The sequence below is a fragment of the Choloepus didactylus genome, chromosome X (assembly GCF_015220235.1).
Source record: "Choloepus didactylus isolate mChoDid1 chromosome X, mChoDid1.pri, whole genome shotgun sequence".
Taxonomy (NCBI): domain Eukaryota; kingdom Metazoa; phylum Chordata; class Mammalia; order Pilosa; family Megalonychidae; genus Choloepus; species Choloepus didactylus.
In genome coordinates this window covers 189,616,779-189,641,341 of record NC_051334.1, presented here as the reverse complement: position 1 = coordinate 189,641,341, position 24,563 = coordinate 189,616,779, and the positions used below count along the sequence as shown (strand labels likewise).

Below are 24,563 nucleotides of genomic sequence, written 5' to 3'. Positions count from 1 at the left end.
AATTGCCAACAGCCTATTTTGCAGGAATGGAAAGCCAATTATCAAATTTATTTGGAAGAGTAAGGGGCCCCAAAAAACATCTTGAAAAAAGAAGAATGAAGTTGGAGTACTCACACTTCCCAACTTTAAAGCATATTATAAAGCTACAGTGGTCAAAACAGCATGGTACTGGCATTAAAATAGATATATTGACCAATGGAATCAAATTGGTCACATCTTTGGAAAACTAATTTTTGAAAAGGCTGCCAAGTCCAGTTAACTGGGAAAGAACAGTCTCTTCAACAAGTGGTACTAGGAGAACTGGATAGCCATACCTGTAAGAATTAAAGAGGATTACTTTTACACACCTATACAAAAATTAACTCAAAATGGATCAAAGACCTAAACATAAGAGCCAGAACCATAAAACTCCTAGAAGAAAACACAGGGAAGCATTTTTAAGATCTTGTGGTAAGCAATGGTTTCATAGATTTTACAACCAAAGCACAAGCAATAAAAGAAAAAATAGATAAAAGGGTCCTCCTCAAAATTAAATACTTTTATATTTCAAAGGGCTTTTTCAAGAAAATAAAAAGGTAACCTACTCAATGGGAGAAAATGTTTGGAAACCACATATCAGATAAGGGTTTCATATATATAAAGAAATCCTAAAACTCACCAATAAAAAGAAAACAACCCAATTTAAAAATGGGCAAAAGATTTGAATAGACGTTTTTCCAAAGATAAAAAACAAATGGCTTAAAAGCACATGAAAACATGGTCAACATCACTAGCTACTAGGGAAATGCAAATCAAAACCACAATGATATATCATTTCATACCTACTAGAATGGCCACTATTTAAAAAAAAACAGAAAACTACAAGTGTTGGAGAGGATATGGAGAAATAGGAACACTCATTCACTGCTGGTAAGAATGTAAAATGGTACAGCCACTGTGGAAGACAGTTTGGTGGTTCCTCAGGAAGCTATGTATAGAATGGCCATATGATCTGGCAATCCTGCTACTAGGTATATACCCAGAAGAACTGAAGGCAGTGATGAGAACAGATATTTGCACACCAATGTTCATAGCAGCATTAGTCACAATTGCTAAAAGAGAGAAGCAGCCCAAATGCCCATCAACCGAGGAATGGATAAACAAAATGTGATATATACATACAATGAAATATTATTCAGCTGTAAGAAGGAATAAAGTCCTGGTGCACATGACAACACAGATGAACCTTGAGGACATTATGTTGAGTGAAATAAGCCAAGCACAAAAACACAGATATTTTGTAATCTCACTGATATGCACTAACTATAATTAGCAAACTCATAGAGTTAGAATCTATAATACAGGTTACCAGGAGATAGAATGGGGATAGAGAATGGGGAGTTAATGTTTATTTTTGCAGAATTTTCAATTAAAATGATTTTAAATGTTTGGAGATGGATAGAGATGATGGTAGCACATTAACATGAGTGTAATTAACAGTGCTGAATTATGCATGTGAATGTGGTTGAAAGGGAAGTTTACAGTCATGTATGTCACTAGAAGCAAAGCTAGAATATAAAACACGGGACTGTGTAACACAATGAACCTTGTTGTGAATAATGACTGTTGTTAATGGTACAAATATAAGATTGTTCTTTCATGAATTAGAAGAAAGATACATCACTATTACAAGGTGTTAATAATAGGGTGGTATATGGGAAAATACACCCAATGCAAACTATAGATTATTGTTGAAAGTAATAATTTAATATTCCTTCACCAATCATAGAAAAGGTACCACAATACTACTGAGTGTCAATAATAGGGGGATATAAGAATTATGGGGTTTTTCTTTGTGGAGTCATGAAAATTTTCTAAAATTGATAAATGCACAACTCTGATTATACTGCAAGTTATTAATTGTACACTTTGGATGAATTGTATGATGTGTGAATATAATTCAATGAAACAACTCAAAAATATTTTTAAATTGCAAATGCTTAAAAATTAATGATAAATCTATGGTTTGGGACATACAATTTAAGAAGACATAATTTGTAACAACTATGAGAAAAGATAGGGGGATGGAAGGGTATAGGAATAGTGTATGTGTATGTTATTGAAGTCAAGTTGGTGTTAAATCAAATAAGATTGTTATATACTTAGGATGCTAAATTTTAACCACATGGTAACCACAAGCAAAATATATGAAAAATATATCCACAAAGAAATGAGAAATGTATTCAATATGGTACAGTACAAAAAATTAAATGAATATGAAAGAAGGCATAAGATTAAAAAGACTAAAGAGCAAAATGGCTGAACAAAGTCCTGCATTATCAGTAGTGACTTTAAATATAAACTGCCCAGATTAAACTGCCCAGACAAAAAGTAGACATTGGCATAATGGATTAAAAAACCATGACTCTCAATTATATGCTGTTTACAAGAGACGCACCTTAAATTCGAAGACATAAGTCGGTTGAAAGTGAAAGGATGGAAAAAAGATATCATGCAAGGAGTAACCAAAAGAGAGCTGAGGAAGTTAACTAATATCAGAGTTAACAGACTTTAAATTAAAAACCATTATAAGGGACAAAGATAGTCATTATATACTGACAAGGGGGTCAATTCAACAAGAAGACATAACAATTATAAATATGCATGCACCTAACAGTAAAGCCCCAAAATATATGAAGCAAATACTGAAACAGATATGAAGGGAGAAATAGACGATTCTACATTAATAGTAGGAAACTTGAATAAACCACTCTCAATAATGGAGAGAACATCTAGACAAAAGATCAATAAAAAACTATACAGAGAATCTATAAAAACAAAAGTTGGTTCTTTGAGAACATCAATAAAACTGGCAAACCTTTAGCTAGACTGACAAAGAAAAAAAGATGGACATGACTAAAATCAGAAATGAAAATTCATAAAGTCAGAAACTAGAATAGAGGTTACTAGAGGACAGGTGGGCTGGAGAATGGGGAATTAATGCTTAAATGGTACAGAGTTTCTGTTTGGGGTGATGTAAAAGTTTTGGTAATAGATATGGTGGTAATGGTGGCACAACATTGTGAATATAATTAACACCACCGAATAGTATATTTGAATGTGATTAGAAGGGGAAATTTTATGTTGTATATGTCACCAGAATAAAATTTTTAAAGAAACCATATGCCTACAACACAAACAGTGAAGCTTAATGTAAACTATGGACTACAGTTAATTGTATAATTATAATAATATTGTTTCATCAATTTTAAAAAGTTACTACACAATGCAAAGTGTTAATAAGGAAAATTGTGTGTGTGAGGGGAGATGTATGAGAACTCTGTATTTTCTCCATGATTTTTCTGTATCTAATTTTTTAAAAGGAACCAAAAAAGCTACATTTCAAATGAAATGACACGTTTGCTTTACTTCTTCCCCTTCCCCGTCTTTCTTCCCTTACTTCCTTCCTTATAGGTTTCTCCTGAGAGCACTCCCTTAATAAATCATTTGCCTAAGAATCTTCATCTCAGGCTCTGCTTCTTAGAGTACTTAATTGAAGATGGCAGAGAATTGTGGTGTCTCTGAAGTCAAAGAAAGAATTATTCTTAAACTATACATTTATATTTTATTCATGTTTCTGTATGTACATTTTATTTCATAATAAAAAGGCATTAAAGAGGAGTCAACAATGTTGAATGCTGTTACTTGTTACTAAAGGAATTAAGTAACATAAGGACAGACAAGTGTTCCTTTTAGCAACAGGGCCAACAGTGGCTATCCTGGTTACAGAAGTTGCCTAAGAGTTGTGGGGTTGGAAATCAGACAGTAGCAGGTGGAAGAATGGGTGGGGAATGAGGAAGTAGAGACAATAAAACAGAAGTATGACTGTGAAGAAGAGAAAAGGCATAAGGCACTATCTGGAGGGAAGATTTTTTATTTAAGTTGAAAGATTATTGATCACATTTAAACATTAATGTTATAGAGAAAATAAAAAGGGACAGGTTGAAGATATAAAGGAGAAGAGCAAAAATTGAAAGCAAAAGTCTGGCGAGGACTACAAGGAAATTCAAACATGGGCTGGGGGTCGCTCAACAAGACATTTGAGATCTCTTTCTATCTTGAGAGTCTGAGTTGATGAATCCTTTATCAATACAATGCAATGTCTCAGATCAGGGAGCAGGGTTTTTTGGTTCATCTGGAAATAATTAGAAGTTTTGGACTAAGGCAAGCATTTATCACAGTATCCTTCTGTTCTTACCCGCCAATATCCTGCTTCACAAAATCCCCAGGTTCTTGTCGTCTTGATTCCCCTTGACCAGTTGTTCCTGGGATAACATTAATCAGGAAGAGAATCCCAAGGCTGTGCATGTAGAGATAATTCATTTGTGTGATTATCATCTTCTTTGGCACCAACTTGGAGAGACCTGTGAGATCCACAGTTCAGGGAAAGGGGTAGAAGAAAGGGGCAGAAAACAAAGGAAGGGAGGAGAAAGAGTTAAAAAAGATTTTATTCAAGTTTATTAGAGCCTTTTCACTTCTCTAATAGCCAGTTACTCAATGCTTATTGTGATTGTCCCCTTTATCTAGCTCCCCAGCATCACCAAAATTCACACCAAACATACCCCTCTCCTGAATAAATGAGAATCCATCCAAGAGAAAATGCACAGGGTAGTATAAGTAGCACTAGAAGAGTAGTCAGGTATCTTAGTTTCCAGTTCTAGCTCTTTCTCTGACTTTGTATGTGAGTAGGTGAGTCACAGCATTCCCCTCAACCTGTTACATCTTTGCATAATCCAGGTGCTTAAAATATTCTCTCACCCCGTTTGATCTTTACAATAACAAAGGCCTTTGGCACAGTTTAATTCTGTAATATTCTAGAATATTCTAGAATATTAAGACCTGGAGTCTATATAGCATTTTTGGAATTGATTCTCATCTTGACAGAGTTAAGTATTTTCCAAAAGCTCAAATGGCCTGAAGTAGATAGACTGTTTCATCTGCATCAGGCTGAGAAAATTCTGCATGATGTGACACCATGGCTCTTGAACAGGAATGCAATGTTTCTGCATAAAGAGATATTTGAGGGCAAAGCCAGCTCCTTCAGGTAGAGACCACAACATACAAAAGAAATCCAATCCTAGCCTTCTGCCAAAGAAGTCCCTAAGAGGTTATCAAATTATACTGTTGACATAATTATATAGTTTAGAGTTGCCTATATACAGGGCTGCTTCATGAAGTCTGGACTGGAGAAGGTCTACCCAGTACATGTGGTTAAGAAACAGCTAATAAAGTGGTACTTTCCATCTCTAAACCTTTGCCTTCTCTGACTCTGAGACACTGACCATCTGAAGGAGACCAAATTCTGACCCTTCACCATACTCTTGTTTTAGTCATAACTTTCAGAAGGAATGGAAAGATATGGAACTTTTTTCCAAGAAAAGCTTATGCAAGAGATTGGTATATAAACAACACACACACATTGGGTAGCTATTCTGGTTGATGAGAATATGAAGAAACAGAGTCCTAAATTGAACCCACCCCCAAAAAGCAGTCACTGGATTCTATACCAGGCTGCCTTCATGAATCTTGTACAGGTATGGATAACCACAATACTAGAGAAGATGAATTTCTGACACAATGAAACTTCCACATTACAGATAGAGATAATCACAGTACTAGATTGGACCATATGAAATTGCCAATATTTGACAAATTTTTGTTTCACAAAACAGTATTTTATGATTCAACCTAATATATGTGCTGTAACACCCATGGTTCATGAGCTGTAGAAGAGTTGGTGACCCTTTTACAGGAATGGACAGAAAGAGTACAAGTTCAGAAAACAACAGTATATGAGTAAGAAAATATGGTGCATAATTAACACACATGGTATGGGCAATAATCATGATACACACTCAAATATCCACAATGCTCTACAGATCCTAAATTTGTATGATTGCATGTCAAGGGTGAATGCTCAAATAATCATGTTACGTGAATTGACAATTACTCTGTAGGAACAGGGCTTGGTGTAGGATATGAAATCCAAATTGCAGAAAAAACATCCATGGAGTATAAGACATACCCATGATTCATGCTCAGAAAAACCTGTGTATGATTAACAATCCTGACATAGGAGAGAACAGTCATAGTGCATGAGCAAAGAGACCCATGATGTGTGTTCAACTATGTCATTCTAATGCATAACTATAGGTCATGTTCAAATGGCCATAGTACAGAAGCAGAAAACCTTCACACTAAGATAGATAGCAATGACACAGAAGTAAATGCCCATGATCCAGAAGGAAAAAATTATGATATATAGTACGATACATAAGCAAACAATGTTACATGAACTCATAATTAAGGTACCTGTTCAAATAATCATTGTGCATGAGAGGACAGCTGTCATATATAAAAGAGTTTGGACATAATACATGCCACCCAACAACTATGGTATTTTGTTAACAAACATCACTATAACAACGTATAAGAAAGACATTCATTGTGTAAGACCTTGTGACCATGGTCTATGTCAGAAACTATAGCATATGAGTTGAATACTCACAGAACAAGAGAAGAGGGCCATGGGACATGCTCAGTTAAGACATGGTGCGTGATTAAAAGCATGTCACTGGAACAGGTTTCCTTCGCAAATTAGCAAACATCCACAAAACTGGCCCAAACCATGTGCAGAGAAATGTGACACATTAGCATATATTAGCATAAATGAACATACATCCATGGTTCATGCTAAGGCGACCATCAGACAAGTGCAAAGACTATAGGAAAACAGACAACCAAAATGCTTCTTATGACAAACTTGATGAATTTTCAGTGACCATAATGAATAAACAGAAAACCATGAAACTGGAGCAAAAAGACTTCAAACATGATCAAGTATCCATGTTGCTGGAGACAGCTATGGTATATGCTTAGACAACCATATACCATGTGAAGAGGTATTTGATATATTAATCCTTAACCACAATGTGTGTATCAAGGAAGTCATGATATAGGAGTTAACTGACATGGTTTAGGAGCACAATGCCATGCTATGAAAGTAGGCTACTATGCTGCAGGAGCAGAATGCCAAGGTCCAAGGATAGACAGACATGTAAAATTTTTTTCACTGCAGCAGAGAGGTAACATATGGATGCAGGTGGCAATAGTAAAGAATTGAGGGAACTAAGATGGCGGCATAGAGAGGAGTGGAAGACTGTTAGTCCCCCCCGGAACAATTCATAAATGACCAAAAAACTAGTAAATAACCTGGAATAACTGCGGGGAGACAAACGTGACTGTCCACTCATCATCCACCAACCTGAATTGGGAGGAATGCCCAAGATCACAGCATAAAATCTGTAAGTAAAAACTGCAGACCTGCACTGAGAGCCAAGAGCCGAGAGCCGAGAGCCCCTCCCTCACAGAAGCCTTGCGGTGCTAGGGAGCAGCACTCTTTCAGCCCAGCTCTCTCAGCCCAGCTCCAACTGGGGTTTTAATGTTAACTGCTTAATACAGACAGCGAATCCTCAACAAGTAAACAGAGGCTTTTGGTGACAACTGACCTTGGGAGAGTCAGGGGACATATCTGTCTCAGTATGGGGAGCCCAGAGGATCGGGTGCTATCTCTGGCTGACGGGTGAATCTGGGAGCTTTCTGTCCCTTTCTCTTTCTGTGGAGAAAGTCTCAGCCCTTTTCAGCCCACAGCATTTTGCAGTAAAGACAGCCTCAGCCATTTTAAAATCAAAACACTTTGATCAGCAGAGTCAGAGAAACAAAGAACTTATTGATACACAGATGACCTCTCTGGAGGGGGCATAGCTTCCCAAGAGCAAAGGGAGGGGCCCAGCTCTACTGCCCGCCTTTCCAGAACCAGATCTCAAAGCCTGGGGGAGGAGAGCCACAGGCCACACCCTCTTACACTAGCTGGTGACAGGCCAACAGGTACACCTGCCGGGCAGAAAAGGACAGGTGTGTCAATCCTCTAAAAAAACCATCAGGGAAACCAGATACTGAATATTTTCTTCTGTGACCTGAGCCTGTTCTCATCTGGGGAAACCTGATTGGGGTGGCCTAGGAGGTCAGATCCCTAGACAACAGAAAACTACAACCTACACTAACAAAAACGAAGCTATGACCCAGTCAAAGGAACAAACGTACACTTCAACTGAGATATAGGAATTTAAACAACTAATGGTAAATCAATTCAAAAAGTTTAGAGAAGATTTCACAAAAGAGATAGAGGCTGTAAAGAAAACACTGGGCATACATAAGGCAGAAATCGAAAGTTCAAAAAAACAACTAGTAGAATCTACGGAAATGAAAGGCACAACACAAGAGATGAAAGACACAATGGAAACATACAACAGCAGATCTCAAGAGGCAGAAGAAAACACTCAAGAACTGGAGAACAAAACACCTGAAAGCCTACACGTAAAGGAGCAGATGGAGAAAAGAATGGAAAAATATGAGCAGTGTCTCTGGGAACTTAAGGATGAAATGAAATATAAGAATGTACATATCATTGGTGTCCCAGAAGGAGAAGAGAAGGGAAAAGGGGCAGAAGCAATAATAGAGGAAATAATCAATGAAAATTTCCCATCCCTTATGAAAGACATAAAATTACAGATCCAAGAAGCGCAGCATACTCCAAACAGAAGAGATCTGAATAGGCCTACACCAAGACACTTAATAATCAGATTATCAAATGTCAAAGACAAAGAGAGAATCCTGAAAGCAGCAAGAGAAAATCAATCCATCACATACAAAGGAAGCTTAATGAGACTATGCGCAGATCTCTCAACAGAAACCATGGAGGCAAGAAGGAAGTGGTGTGATATATTTAAGATACTGAAAGAGAAAAACTGCCAACCAAGAATCCTATATCCAGCAAAACTGTCCTTCAAATATGAGGGAGAGATCTAAATATTTTCTGACAAACAGACAATGAGAGACTTTGTGAACAAGACACCTGCCCCACAGGAAATACTTAAGGGAGCACTACAGAGTGATAGAAGACAGGAGCGCATGGTTTGGAACACAATTTTGGGAGATGGTAGCACAGCAATGTAAGTACACTGAACAAAGGTAACTATGAATACGGTTGAGAGAGGAAGGTGGGGAGCATGTGAGACACCACAAGAAAGGAGGAAAGATAAAGAATTAGAATGTGTAACTTGGTGAAATCTAGTGTTCAACAATTGTGATAAAATGTACAAATATGTTCTTTTATGAGGGAGAACAAGCAAATGTCAACCTTGCAAGGTGTTAAAAATGGGGAGGCATTGGGGGAGGGATGCAATCAATGTAAACTAGAGACTGTAACTAACAGAATCATTGTATTATGCTTCCTTTAATGTAACAAAGGCGAAATACCAAGGTGAATGCAGATAAGAGGGGGGGATAGGGGAGGCATGTTAGACACTTGACATTGGTGGTGTTGTCTGACTCTTTACTCTACTTTGATTTAAGGTTATTTTTCCTTTTGCTGCTTCCTAGCTGTCATTTTTTTTCCTGTTTCTTTTGCCTCTCTACCTTCTTTGAGTCTCCCTCCTGCCTTGTGGAAGAAATGTAGATGCCCTTATATAAAAAATGGGTTGATGACAAAACCTTGAGGGCAATATACTGAGTGAAATAAGCCAGACACACAAGGACAAATATTGCAGGGTGTGCCGGTTTGAATGTATTATGTCCCCCAAACGCCATTATCTTTTATGTAATCTTGTATGGGCAGACGTTATCAGGGTTGATTAGATTGTAATTCTTTGAGTGTTTCTTTGGAATGCGCCCCACCCAGCTGTGGGTGATGACTCTGATTGGATAATTTCCATGGAGGTGTTGCTCCACCCATCCAGGGTGGGTTTAAGTTGATCAGTGGAGCCATATAAATGAGCTGACATAACAGAAGGAACTCAGTGCAGCTGTGAGTGACGTTTTGAAGAGGAGCTACAGCCAAGAGGGACACTTTGAAGAAAGCACAGGAGCTGCAGATGAGAGATATTTTGAAGACAGCCGTTGAAAGCAGACTCTTGCTCCAGAGAAGCTAAGAGGGGACAAATACCCCAAGTGCAGCTGTGAGTGACGTTTTGAAGAGGAGCAAGCTTGCTAAAGAGGAATGTCCTGGGAGAAAGCCATTCTGAAACCAGAACTTTGGAGCAGACGCCAGCCACGTGCCTTCCAGCTAACAGAGGTTTTCCGGACGCCATTGGCCATCCTCCAGTGAAGGTACCCGATTGTTGATGTGTTACCTTGGACACTTTATGGCCTTAAGACTGTAACTGTGTAGCCAAATAAACCCCCTTTTTATAAAAGCCAATCCATCTCTGGTGTTTGGCATTCTGCAGCATTAGCAAATGAGAACATGTAGATGCCCTTATATAAATGTAGATGCCCTTATATAAAAATGGGTTGATGACAAAACCTTGAGGGCAATATACTGAGTGAAATAAGCCAGACACACAAGGACAAATATTGCAGGGTCTCACTGATAGGAACTAATTATAATATGTAAACTCATAGACATGAAATATAAGGTACCAAGATACAGGACGAGGCTTAAGAATGGGGAGTGGTTGCTTAGTATGAGCAGAATGTTCAACTAGGATGAACTTAAATGTTTGGAAATGAATAGAGGTGTCGGTAGCAAGATGTAAGAATAACTAACAGTGCCGAATGGTGCATGAATGAGGTGGAAAGGGGAAGCTCAGAGTCATATATGTCACTAGAAGGAACGTGAGAGGTCAAAAGATGGGAATGTATAAAACTGAATCCTATGGTGGGCAATGTCCATGATTAACTGTACAAATATTAGAAATCTCTTCCATGAACCTGAACAAATGTATGACAATACAACTAGAAGTTAATAATAGAGGGGCATATAGGGAAGAAATATATACCTATTGCAAACTATATACTACAGTTAGTAGTATTTCAACATTTTTTCATAAACAGTAACAAATGTACTATACCAACACCACGAGTCAACAATTGAGGGGGATTGGTTAGGGATATGGGAGGATTCGAGTTTCCTTTTCTTTTTTTTTCTTTTTTCATCTTTCACTTTATTTCTTGTCTGGAGTAATGAAAAGGTTCTAAAAATTGAACAAAAATTAGGTGCGGTGATGGATGCACAGCTGTATGAGGGTATCAGGGGCAACTGATCGTACACTTTGGATCTTTGAATAATTGTATGGTATCTGAACAATCCCAATAAAAATTAAAAAGGAAAAAAAATAGCAAGCCAAACCAAGCAATTAAAAACAATAATGACATTAAAAAAAATAGTAAAGAATTGATACTCTTGGGGTAACCTCAAATAACCACAGTAAATAGTTATCTCTAATGTATGAGATCACAAATAGAATACATATATCAATTGTTAATAAATTGAAAATTACAGCACAAGAATATGATGTAATGACATGAATATTCAGATAATTGATATATGAGAAGAAAGTAAAACCTAATACTGGTTTTAAATCTAGTGTGAAGAAGCCAGGGCACACTGCAAAAGTAGACAGTGTATGCTCATATAAATATGGTACATGGAAAAGTATCAATGGCATATGAGCTTATGACCAATGAGCACAATCAGCTAACCATAGCACAATAACAGATCTCTGTGGTAGAAACAGACTGGCTATGAAACAGAAGGCAACAACCTTTGTGCAAGCTCAGATAATCATGGTATTAGAATGGATAATCCACAGTATGCGAACACACTTCCATGGCACATGGTCAGAGCACCATACAGCTTGTGATTTCACAGCCAAAGTAGCAAATGGCTAGTCAACCAATTTACCCTGCTCAAGAGCTAAATGAGGATACAAGGAACAAACAATGAAAAAGAAACATCATTTGTAAGCTGGTGACTTGTTAATTAATATCTCCATCTCAGATCTCTCCATGAACCCAAATCTGTACCTAGAATTCTAAGAGACATCTCAAACCCAGCAAGTTCAAATATAAGATGCATATATCCAACCCCTGACATGTACCCACAGACTTGGTCATCAGGAAGTTGTTCCCATCTCAAGTAATAGTAAATTCATCCTTTCATTTGCTCAGGGTAAAAATCTTGATGTCATTCTTGACTTTGCTTTTACTATCATTCCCCACATCTAATCCATCAGGAAGTCCCATTGACATTCCAATCATAACGAAACTATCCAGAATAAAACCATTGGTCATCACCTCCACTGCTATCACTGAGGTTTGTTATCTCTTGTCAAGATCATTATAAAAGTTTCCTAACCGGTCTTTCTGCCTCTTCCCTTGCTCCCCTACAGCCTATTCCCCATACAGCTGCCAGAGTGAACTTTTAAAGTATAAGTCATTAGATCATGTCTCTCCTCTCCTCAGAGCTCTCCAATTGCTTCCCATTTCAAAAGGCTTACTCTGAGCTACAAGCACCTATGTGCTGTAATCCCCAAATAGCTTGCTAACCTAATCCTCTACTACTTTCCTCTCCCACTCACTCCACTTCAGCCAGTGACCTCCTTACTACTCATTGAATATGCCAGGCATGCTCCTGCCCCAGGGCCTTTGCACCTGCTGTAGCCTCTGCTTGGAATGTTCTTTCATCCAATTTCCAGATCATTATCTCACTTTCTTCAGGTTTCTATTCAAAAATCACCTTCACATTGAAGACTTCCCTGGCCACCCTATCTAAAATTTCAATCCTTTCACACATCCTTGATACTTCCTATGCAGTCATCTGCTCTATTTTCTCTCCACTCAATTTCTAACATGTATTTTAAGGTTTTTTTGGTGTTTATCGTCCCAATAGAACATAAACTCTATGGAGACAAAGATTTTTTGCTTCTTTTTTCCACAGATACATCCCTAATGAGAAGAGGGCCTGGCAAATAATAAATAAAGGATAGGGTGTAGCATGGACTTTGGAAACCACCAGACCAAGAGGCTAATCAGTACTACCAAATACTAGTCATGTTAGGTTTTAAAGACCTCCTTCTTCAATGTAAAATGGCAATAATAATACTCATCCTGCACGGTTTGCAAAGATTAAATAAGATAACATGTAAAATGCCTCACCATGAACCTACTACCAGGATAAGTCTGTTGATTGTTCTTGTCCAAATACAAATTCATTTTAGCGTGAACATTTAAGCACCTACTATATACAAGGTGCTGATATGGTGGATTCTTCTACTGGAATTCCTAAAATTCCTCTAGCTTTGTGCCTAGAAACCACCAGCTACTAACACTCTTCCCATAAATTCCCCTGCTTGGATACCAGCAAGCATTATTTGCCAGAACTTATCTGAACAAAGGCATCCCAAGTGCTTCTACTCATATACTTCAAAGCCATATCTGCCATTTATTTGCTTCAACTTGTGACCGGAGTTTCATTTGTGAGGCCAGTATCAGAGCACTGTCATTCTCAAAGGTTTTGGAGTCAGAAACACCTTAGTTCTAAGTCTTGATATACCACTTATTAGAAATTTACATTGGGTGAGTTATTTGACTTAATACTCAACACTCTCATCAATAAAATGTTGATAATACTACCTTATAGGGGTGTTATGAGAATTAAAATATATAATGCATGTACACCATTAAGCATCATACTTGGCATATAGTTATACTTGGTCACTGTTAGTTAAAGGTCCATTCCTTGACCTCTTGCCTTTCAGTGAGCATCAACTCCATTCTACTCTAGACATCCATCCTGTGGTCACATCCTAAGCCTTGTCATTACAAATTCATGGTCTCAGATTACTTTCTGACCACATTTTTCCAAAATGTTTATCTAATACCTTCATACTGTCAATTCTTCCACCCCTCAGGAATCTCCAATCCATTGACCCTACCACCTTTGAATCATCAATCATTGCCTTCATACTCTTACTTCCTTCTTTGCCCCACTTGTATTGCATACATAGTCCATAATTATAATCAATACAGTCGTTCTCTGGCATGTACCCTCAACACTCTTGCCTCTGTTTTACTCTGTTGTACCTTCCTGGAGAAACTTAAATCGTGGCTAAATCCACCTCTTTGCCCACAAATGAGAAGCTGAATGTAGCTGCAGAAAAATGCATAATTATGCCTGACTGGTCTCTCTCTAAATTTTCTTCAATAAACTTCAAATATCCCATGATTATTTTATATCTGCCAAATTAATTCATTCACCCACTCTCTGAGACAAATATTTTTCACTTTCTTTTCTCTTCTTAAACCTCCAATAACTCTTGTCTGAGACCCTCAGCAGATGGCTCTGCTTCTTATTTCATCAAGAAAATGAAAGCAATCAGAAGATAATACCCTCATCTTCCTACCACCAATTATACCAACCTACCTGAATCTCAGACATATATTCTACCTTTCCCATTGTTACCTGGGTTTTTTGTGTTCCTATCTACTGCTATCCTTCCCACATGTGCATGGGATCCTATCCCCTGTCATCTGTTCAAGGATTTTACTTCAGTGATTCTCTTATCTCTCTCACACTTTTCATTTCCCCTTTCTCTATTGGTTCATTCCTTGCAACATAAAAATGATATAATATCATCCATCATTTTTAAAAGACTCCCTTGACCTGATACCCACATAACTCTTTCCCTATTTCTCTGCTTCCGTTTATGGTAACTCATTTCAATAATTTTATACATCCTATCTCAACTTCCTTTCCTCTCATTCATACTACCCAAACCAATCAGGCATTTTCTCCTACCACTCCACAGAAACTATTCTTATCATTCTGTGCTGGTTTGAATGTATTATTTCCCCCAGAAAAAGCCATATTCTTCGAAGCAATCTTGTGGGGCAGACATATTAGTGGGGATTAAGTTGGAACATTTGGATTAGGTTGTTTGCATGGAAATGTGCCCCACCCAACTGTAGGTGATAACTGATGAGATAATTTCCATGGAGGCATGGCCCCACCCATTCAGGGTGGGCCTTGATCAGTGGAGCCATATAAATGAGCTGACAAACAGAAGGAACTCAGTGCAGCTGTGAGTGACATTTTGAAGAGGAGCTACAGCCAAGAGGGACACTTTGAAGAAAGCACAGGAGCTGCAGATGAGAGACAGTTTGAAGACGGCCATTGAAAGCAGACTCTTGCTCCAGAGAAGCTAAGAGAGGACAAATGCCCCAAGAGCAACTAAGAGTGACATTTTTGAGGAACTGCAGCCTAGAGAGGAACATCCTGGGAGAAAGCCATTTTTGAAACCAGAACTCTGGAGCAGATGCCAGCCATGTGCCTTCCCAGCTAACAGAGGTTTTCCAGACACCATTGGCCATCTCCCAGTGAAGGTACCCAATTGCTGATGCGTTACCTTGGACACTTTATGTCCTTAAGACTGTAACTGTGTAACCAAATAAACCCCCTTTGTAAAAGCCAATCCATCTCTGTTTACTGTTCTTATTCTACTATTCTTCTAGTTTTCAAATTCTTACTCCTAAAACACTAGCTCTTTGAAATTAATTTTCTAATCCAGTGATCCTTCCATTGTATCCCAGTCTCTTGGGCTTGCCTAGTGCTACTTCCTCTCCTATCAAGGCTGGATCCAAGTAAATCACTTGAACTACTCTTTCACCAGCACCTCCATAAATGATATTCAACTGTATTTTATCAGAAACCATTTCTTCCTTGGCTCAATTAACAAAAAACTTGAATTCTCTTGAACCGGTAAGTGCTTCCAAAAAAATCCCACAATGATGAAAATAAGCAGCACTACAAATCTATGTCCCCAATGCCAGTATCACAAAATGATTCTTTGATTTGTCGTGAATAAGCCCCTCTCCCTTATTTCTCTCAACCATTCTAAACTTTAGCCATTCTTCTCAAGTTACTCATTCATGGGAATTTGTGTTATTCTTTAGTAAAAAGTCAGGAAGTTCAGTACACTAATAGATTAATATGTACCAACAGTGCTTCATCAATATCCCCTTGACTCTTCATAATTTTCATGTATCCTGGCTCTGCTGTGCCTTCCCTACCAAAAGGCAGCATTTCCTTCCTGAGAGATTTATTTTAATTGTTAACTCCACCTTACTACTCTTTTATGCATTGTCTTATCAACCACATTCTGGCTTCTTCCCCGAGTATTCACTGAAACTACTGGCAGTGATCACCAATAATGCTGCTTTTAAAAATACAACCCACACTTTATAGCCCCTGTTTGGTGAACTTTCTTTCATTTTTTATAGCACTGACCACTACCTCCTCCACTGAATTCTTTGGATTTCATGTTACCATCCCAGTTATACTACATATCTGCCCATTTCTACTTGGTCTCCTTCAAGGGCTGACATATGGATATCCCTAAAGTTTGGGGATCCCAGGCTCTGGATTAATACAACTCACAATACACCTCCTCTCAATTTCTCATTAAAAGAGATGGGGGAGGATCTAAGATGGCAGCAGAGAGAGGAGTGGAAGCTAAGTAGCCCCCCGGAACAACTATAAAACAACCAGAAAAAAACTAGTGAATAATCCAGAATAACTGTGGGGAGACAAACATGACCATGCACTCATCATACGCCAACCTGAATTGGGAGGAATGCCCAAGATCACAGCATAAAATCTGTAAGTAAAAACTGCGGATCCAAGTCAGGAGACCCCTCCCCCACAGCCCGAGCTGCAAAGCCTCATGGTGCTAGAGAGAAGGTCTCTTCCAGCAAGCGAATATAGCTCAGCTGAGCTCCAACTGGGGTTTTAATTAGCACATGCTCAATACAAGCTACAAATCCCAAACAAGCAGACAGAGGCTTTTGATAACTGACCTTAGAGAGCAGGAGGGTCCCTGTGGACTAGCACTGAAAGGGAATTTCTGTTCCTTTTTTGGCTCAGTGCAGAAAGCCTCAGCCATCTTCAGTTTCCAGTTCTGTGACCCAGACAAAGATATAGCACAGGCAGAGAGAGACCATTGAAATGCTAATGACCTCTCCCTAGGGGATGTGTATCTTCCATAAGAGGAAAGGGGTGGGGCCCAGCTCTATTACCCACCTTCCATTCAGAACTAGACCCCAGAGCCTGGGGGAAAACAGACATGGGCCACACCTCCTTACACCAGTCTGGAATTACAGGCTGACAGTCGCCACCTGCTGGGCATAAAAGCACAGTGATTCGAGGTCTCATAGGTGTACCAATTTTCTAAGACACCCTCAGGAAAACTGGATACTGAATATTTCTTCCTTCTGAGACCTGAGCCCATTCTGGTCTGGGAATACCTGACTGGGGTAACCAAGGAAACCATGCCTAGACAACAGAAAATTACAACCTACACTAAGAAAAACAAAGTTATGGCCCAGTCAAAGGAACAAACGTACACTTCAACTGAGATACAGAAATTTAAACAACTAATGCTAAATCAATTCAAAAAGTTTAGGGAAGATATGGAGAAAGAGCTGAGCCATATAATGAAAACACAGGATGTACGTAAGGTAGAAATTGAAAATTTGAAAAACCAACTGGCAGAATCTATGGAAATGAAAGGCACAACACAACAGATGAAAGACACAACAGAAACATACAACAGCAGATTTCGAGAGGCAGAAGAAAAACACTCAAGAACTGGAGAACAAGGCACCTGAAAGCCTACACACACAAGAACAGGTAGAGAAAAGAATGGAAAAATATGATCAACATCTCTGGGAACTTAAGGACAAAACAAAAAGCAATAATTTATATGTCATTGGTGTCCCAGAAGGAGAATAGAATGGAAAAGGGGCAGAAGCAATAATAGAGGAAATAATCAATGAAAATGTCCCATGTCTTACGAAAGACATAAAATTACAGATCCAAGAAGCACAGCATACCCCAAACAGAATAGATGTGAATAGGCCTACGCCAAGACACTTAATAATAAGATTATCAAACGTCAAAGATAAAGAGAGAATCCTGAAAGCAGCAAGAGAAAAGCAATCCATCACATACAAAGGAAGCTTAATAAGACTATGTGAAGATTTCTCAACAGAAACCATGGAGGCAAGAAGGAAGTGGGATGATATATTTAAGATACTGAAAGAGAAAAACCACCAACCAAGAATCCTATATCTGGCAAAACTATCCTTCAAATATGAGGGAGAGCTTAAAATATTCTCTGACAAACAGACAATGACAGAGTTCATGAACAAGATACCTGCTCTACAGGAAACAATAAAGGAAGCACTGCAGACAGAAAGGAAAAGACAGGAGTGAGAGGTTTGGAAAACAATTTTGGGAGATAGCAGCACAGCAATGTAAGTACACTGAACAAAGATGACTGTATAGTATAGTTAAAAGAGGAAGGTTGGGACCATGTGGGAGACCAGAATAAAAGACAAAGGATAAAGACTGGGACTATGTAACTCAGGGAAACCTAGGGTGCTCAACAATTGTGATAAAATTTACAAATATGTTTTTACATGAGGGAGAACAAATGAATGTCAACATTTCAAGGTGTTAAAAATAGGGTGGGTTTGGGGGGAAAATACAACCAATGCAAACTAGGGGCTATAATTAACAGAAACATTGTATTATTCTTCCTTTAATGTAACAAAAGCAATATACCAAAGCTAAATTGCATATGGGAAGGTGGGGAATAGGGGAAGGGTATGGGACTCCTGGCATTGGTGATGTTGTCTGACTCTTTATTCTACTTTAGGTTAATGCTATCTTTCCTTTTGTCACTTTCTAGCTATCAAGTTTTGGTTTTTTGTTTGTTTGTTTTTTTTCTCTCTTTCTCTTTTCTTTTTCTTTTGCCTCTCTGCCTTCTTTGACTCTTCCTCCTGCTTTGTGGAAGAAATGGAGATGTCCTCATATAGAGAGTGGCAATGGTGCTCAATACATAAATACATGACTATATGGGGAACCAACGATTGTTTACTTAGGACAGAATGTATGGTGTGTGAACAAAACCATCTTAAAAGAAATGGGCTGATGAAGAAACCTTGAGGGCACTATATTGAGTGAAATAAGACAGACACATAAAGGCAAATATTGCAGGATCTCACTGACATGAACTAATTATAATATGTAAACTCATAGACATGAAATATAAGTTACCAGGATATAGAAATTAGTCTAAAGAATGGGGAGCGGTTTGCTTATTATGAGCAGAATGTTCAACTAGGGTGAACTTAAATGTTTGGAAATGGACAGGGGTGATGGTAGCATGTTGTGAGAATAACTAATAGTGCTGAAAGGTGTGTGAAGGTGGTGGAAAGGGTAAGCTCAGAGTCACGCGTGTCACCAGAAGGAAAGTGGAGATTAAAAGATGGGAATGTATAAAACAGTGAATCTTGTGGTGGACAATGTCCATGATTAACTATACAAATATCAGAAATCTCTCTCACAAACTAGAACAAATGTATGTCACTATAACTACAAGTTAATAATAGAGAGGCATATAGGGAAAAAATATATACCTATTGCAAACTATATACTACAGTTAGTAGTTTTTTAACATTCTTTCATCAATAGTAACAAATGTACTATACCAAAACTATGAATCAATAATGGAGGCGGACGTGGTTCAGGTATGGGAGGATCTGAGTTCCCTTTTTTTGTCTTTATTTCTTTTTTGGAGTAGTGAAAATGTTCTAAAAATTGAAAAAAAATGTGTTGATGGATGCACAGCTGTATGGTGGTGCCATGAGGAACTGATTGTACACTTTGGATCTTTGGATAGTTATATGGGTATCTGAACAATCTCAATAAAAAAAAATATTTTTAAAAAAGTTAAAAAAAAGGATGGGTAGCAACAGAAATCAGTGGGGGCAGGAAGTTTGATTGCAAGTATAACAGTACAAGTCAAAAATCAAGTGTCTAAAAGGAAATTTTATTATATATATTGTTATTGTTTATGGATTAAGATAAACTTTCTTGGATTTTACAATATATGTTCCATCCTCCAAAACAGAATATATAAATCCAAAGACTATTAGGAAAGGAAAAGAAATGTCACATAAATACCATAGGTTAGAAATATAGGGGTTAGACTAGCCAAAATGTATGTGGTCATTCCCAGATATAATATATTTCATACCATACTATTCTTCCCCATCCCCACTGTTAGCAGCCATTCATAAAATGTTTTGCTCTCAATAACACTACTGCTGAATAAATAAAATATTTTTTAAAAAGGAAATGAGGACTCAGGCAAGATGGTGGCATAGAGAGGAGTGGAAACTAAGTAGTCCCCCGGGAACAACTACAAAAAACCAGAAACAACTAGTAAATAATCCAGAATAACTGCGGGGGGACAAACGAGACCATCCACTCATCATACACCAACCTGAATTGGGAGGAATGCCCGAGAACACAGCATAAAATCTGTAAGTAAAACCTGCGGAACCAAGTCGTGAAACCCCCTCCCCCATAGCCCGAGCTGCAAAGCCTCATGGTGCCAGAGAGAAGCTCTCTCCCAGCAAGCGAATACAGCTCAGCTGAGCTCCAACTGGGGTTTTAAGTAGCGAGTGTGAACTGCTCACTACAGGTATGCATCCCCAAAAAACAGACAGAGGCTTTGGGTGACGACTGACCTGGGAGAGCCGGAGGGTCACCTTGGACTGGGTCTGAAGGGGACTATCTGTTTCTTTTTTGGCTCAGTGGAGAAAGCCCCAGTCCTTTTCAGTTTCCAGGGCTGTGACTCTGGGAAGGGTGGAGACAGCACAAGCAGAGAGAGAGACCATTGAAATGCTAATGACCTCCACCTGAAGGGTCTGTCTTCTCTAGGAGGAAAGGGGTTGGGCCCTTTCCATTCAGAACCACACCCCAGAGCCTGGGGGAACATGGCCACACCTCCTCACACCAGTCAAGAATTATAGGCTAACAGGCGTCACCTGCTGGGCAGAAAAGCATAGTGACCGAGGCAACAAAGGGTGGAGCAATTTTCTAAGACACACCCACAGGGAAACCAGATACTGAATATTTCTTCCCTCTGGGACCTGAGCCTGTTCTGGTCTGGGAAAACCTGATTTGGATAACCAAGGAAACCATGCCTAGACAACAGAAAATTACAACCTACACTAAGAAAAACAAAGTTATGGCCCAGTCAAAGGAACAAATGTACACTTCAACTGAGATACAGGAATTTAAACAACTAATGCTAAATCAATTCAAAAAGTTTAGAGAAGATATTGCAAAAGAGATAGAGGCTGTAAAGGAAGAACTGGTCATGTATACGGCAGAAATCAAAAGTTCAAAAAAACAACTAGTAGAATCTATGGAAACGAAAGGCACAACACAAGAGATGAAAGACACAATGGAAACATACAACAGCAGATCTCAAGAGGCAGAAGAAAACACTCAGAAACTGGAGAACAAAACACCTGAAAGCCTACACGGAAAGGAGCAGATGGAGAAAAGAATGAAAAAATATGAGCAACGTCTCCGGGAACTCAAGGATGAAACAAAGTACAATAATGTACATATTATTGGTGTCCCAGAAGGAGAAGAGAAGGGAAAGGGGGCAGAAGCAATAATAGAGGAAATAATTAATGAAAATTTCCCATCTCTTATGAAAGACATAAAATTACAGATCCAAGAAGCACAGCGTACTCCGAACACAAGAGATCTGAATAGGCCTACGCCAAGACACTTAATAATCAGATTATCAAATGTCAAAGACAAAGAGGGAATCCTGAAAGCAGCAAGCGAAAAGCAATCCATTACATACAAAGGAAGCTTAATAAGACTATGTGCGGATCTCTCAGCAGAAACCATGGAGGCAAGAAGGAAGTGGTGTGATATATTTAAGATACTGAAAGAGAAAAACCGCCAACCAAGAATCCTGTATCCAGCAAAGCTGTCCTTCAAATATGAGGGAGAGCTCAAAATATTTTCTGACAAACTGACAATGAGAGACTTTGTGAACAAGACACCTGTCCTACAGGAAATACTAAAGGGAGCACTACAGGGTGATAGAAGACAGGAGTGCGTGGTTTGGAACACAATTTTGGGAGATGATAGCACAACAATATAAGTACACTGAACAAAGGTAACTATGAATATGGTTGAGAGAGGAAGGTGGGGAGCATGTGAGACACCACAAGAAAGGAGGAAAGATAATGACTGGGACTGTGTAACTTGGTGAAATCTAGAGTATTCAACAATTGTGATAAAATGTACAAATATGTTCTTTTATGAGGGAGAGCAAGCAAATGTCAACCTTGCAAGGTGTTAAAAATGGGGAGGCATTGGGGGAGGGATGCAATCAGCATAAACTAGAGACTATAACTAATAGAATCATTGTATTATGCTTCCTTTAATGTAACAAAGGTGATATACCAAGGTGAATGCAGATAAGAGGGGGGGATAGGGGAGGCATGTTAGACACTTGACATTGGTGGTATTGTCTGATTCTTTATTCTACTTTGATTTAAGGTTATTTTTCCTTTTGCTGCTTCCTAGCTGTCATTTTTTTTCCCTCTTTCTTTTGCCTCTCTACCTTCTTTGACTCTCCCTCCTGCCTTGTGGAAGAAATGTAGATGCTCTTATATAGATAGTGGTGAAGGTGGTGAATACATAAATGTATGACCATGCAGAAAACCATCGATTATTTACTTGGGATGGAATGTATGGTGAGTGAACAAAACCATATTAAAAAAAATGGGTTGATGACAAAACCTCGAGGGCAATATACTGAGTGAAATAAGCCAGACACATTAGGACAATTATTGCAAAGTCTCACTGATAGGAACTAATTATAGTATGTAAACTCATAGACATGAAATATAAGGTACCAAGATATAGGACAAGGCTTAAGAATGGGGAGTGGTTGCTTAGTATGAGCAGAATATTCGATTAGGATGAACTTAAATGTTTGGAAATGAACAGGGTTGTTGGTAGCAAGATGTAAGAATAACTAACAGCGCCAAATGGTGTGTGAATGAGGTGGAAAGGGGAAGCTCAGAGTCATATATGTCACCAGAATGAAAGTTGGAGATCAAAAGATGGGAATGTATAAAACTGAATCCTATGGTGGGCAATGTCCATGATCAACTGTACAAATACTAGAAATCACTTCCATGAACCAGAACAAATGTATGACAATACAATTAGAAGTTAATAATAGAGGGGCATATAGGGAAGAACTATATACCTTTTACAAACTATATACTACAGTTAGTAGTATTTCAACATTTTTTCATAAACAGTAACAAATGTACTATATCAATACTACGAGCCAACAATTGAGGGGGGTTGGTTAGGGATGGGGAGGATTAGAGTTTCCTTTTCTTTTTTTCTTTTTTCATCTTTCACTTTATTTCTTGTCTGGAGTAATGAAAAGGTTCTAAAAATTGAACAAAAATTAAGTGTGATGGATGCACAGCTGTATGAGGGTACCCAGGGGCAAGTGATTGTACACTTTGGATCTTTCAATAATTGTATGGTATCTGAACAATCTCAATAAAAATGAAAAAAATAATAATAATTTAAAAAAAAAGGAAATGAAAGAAATCAGATTCTTGAGGGAAATTAGCAAACCAATAAGTTGACAAAAATGAAGACAGATTCAAATATCATAATTAATAAAACTGAATAAACAGAACTTGAAATTTGTTCTCTAAAAAACACAAATACTACTTCTTTTCAAGACCATTCCAAGAATAATCAAAGAATAAAACTATAAAGGAAAACTTAAGAGATGAACCTAAAGATGTACAGATGGATAAATTCATAAATTGACATTCTTCAATGCCTTAATTATTAAACAAGACAAAAGAAAAAGTACCCAAGAAAAATAAAAAGAAAACAAATAAAAGGAATAATCCAAGTAAAAGTAAGAGAAAGGAAATACAGTTATAAAACCAAGCTGTGGTTTTGTCAACCTCATAGGGCTAGAGAGCACATGAACCAAAGCCCATAACTTTCCAATGGTGGGGAATCTGACCACACATGCACACACTCACCACACTAAGCTAAAATGCCCCAAGAACTACAATTTCAGGGTATCAATAAATCAGAAGTAAAGCTGTACCCCTTCTCCAATCTCTGGGAGACTGCAGGGAGAGATGTCCTAATTTGAACAGAGCACTGAGAAATAAATAGAAAGGCATAAAGACCCTTTGATGGTTTTAAACCACAGGCAGTCCTCTCTCTCAGGTGTGTAACCCAAATCCACATTAATTTTTGGTTTTAGAAACTTCAAGCCATAAATTTAGTTTACAGTGACTACAAACTGTGGCCAAAGTGACCTACAGAAGTAAACATAAATAATTTTTGGAAAATGGCATCTTCAAACTTGGCTTCAGAGACCTCTCACAAAAAATTTTCAGAGCCACTGATCAGTATGCAGTCAAAGATAACCAAGCACACAAGGAATCTAGGCACTATAAGAGAGAAGCAACAGAAACAACTAGAGTGAAAAGCAAACCCCACAAACTTCAGATATTGAATTATCAGACACAGATACAAAAGAATTATGACTTCCACAAAAGAATTTTATGATTAAAATATCTGCAGAGAATAGGACACTATAAATAATTAACTTTCATAATGGGAAGCTTTAGCACAACTCTTTCAGATATTGACAGAAATTGGAGAAATTTGGAGATAATACTTTCTAGAATTAATGAGAGACATCAATCCACATATTAAAGGGGCCCAATGAATTCAAGTATAGATA

At 38.2% G+C, this 24,563-nt stretch overlaps 1 protein-coding gene across 2 annotated transcripts in view; it reads right to left on the bottom strand.

The window, feature by feature from the left end:
* GABRA3 (gamma-aminobutyric acid type A receptor subunit alpha3) overlaps positions 1-24,563 on the bottom strand; it is a 406,943-nt gene that overhangs the window by 229,656 nt on the left and 152,724 nt on the right. For both annotated transcript variants that reach the window (XM_037822441.1, XM_037822442.1), the window contains exon 2: positions 4,238-4,403. In XM_037822441.1, the coding sequence (XP_037678369.1) occupies positions 4,238-4,377 (140 nt within the window). In that variant the 5' untranslated portion in view covers positions 4,378-4,403. The remainder of the gene's footprint in view (positions 1-4,237; positions 4,404-24,563) is intronic.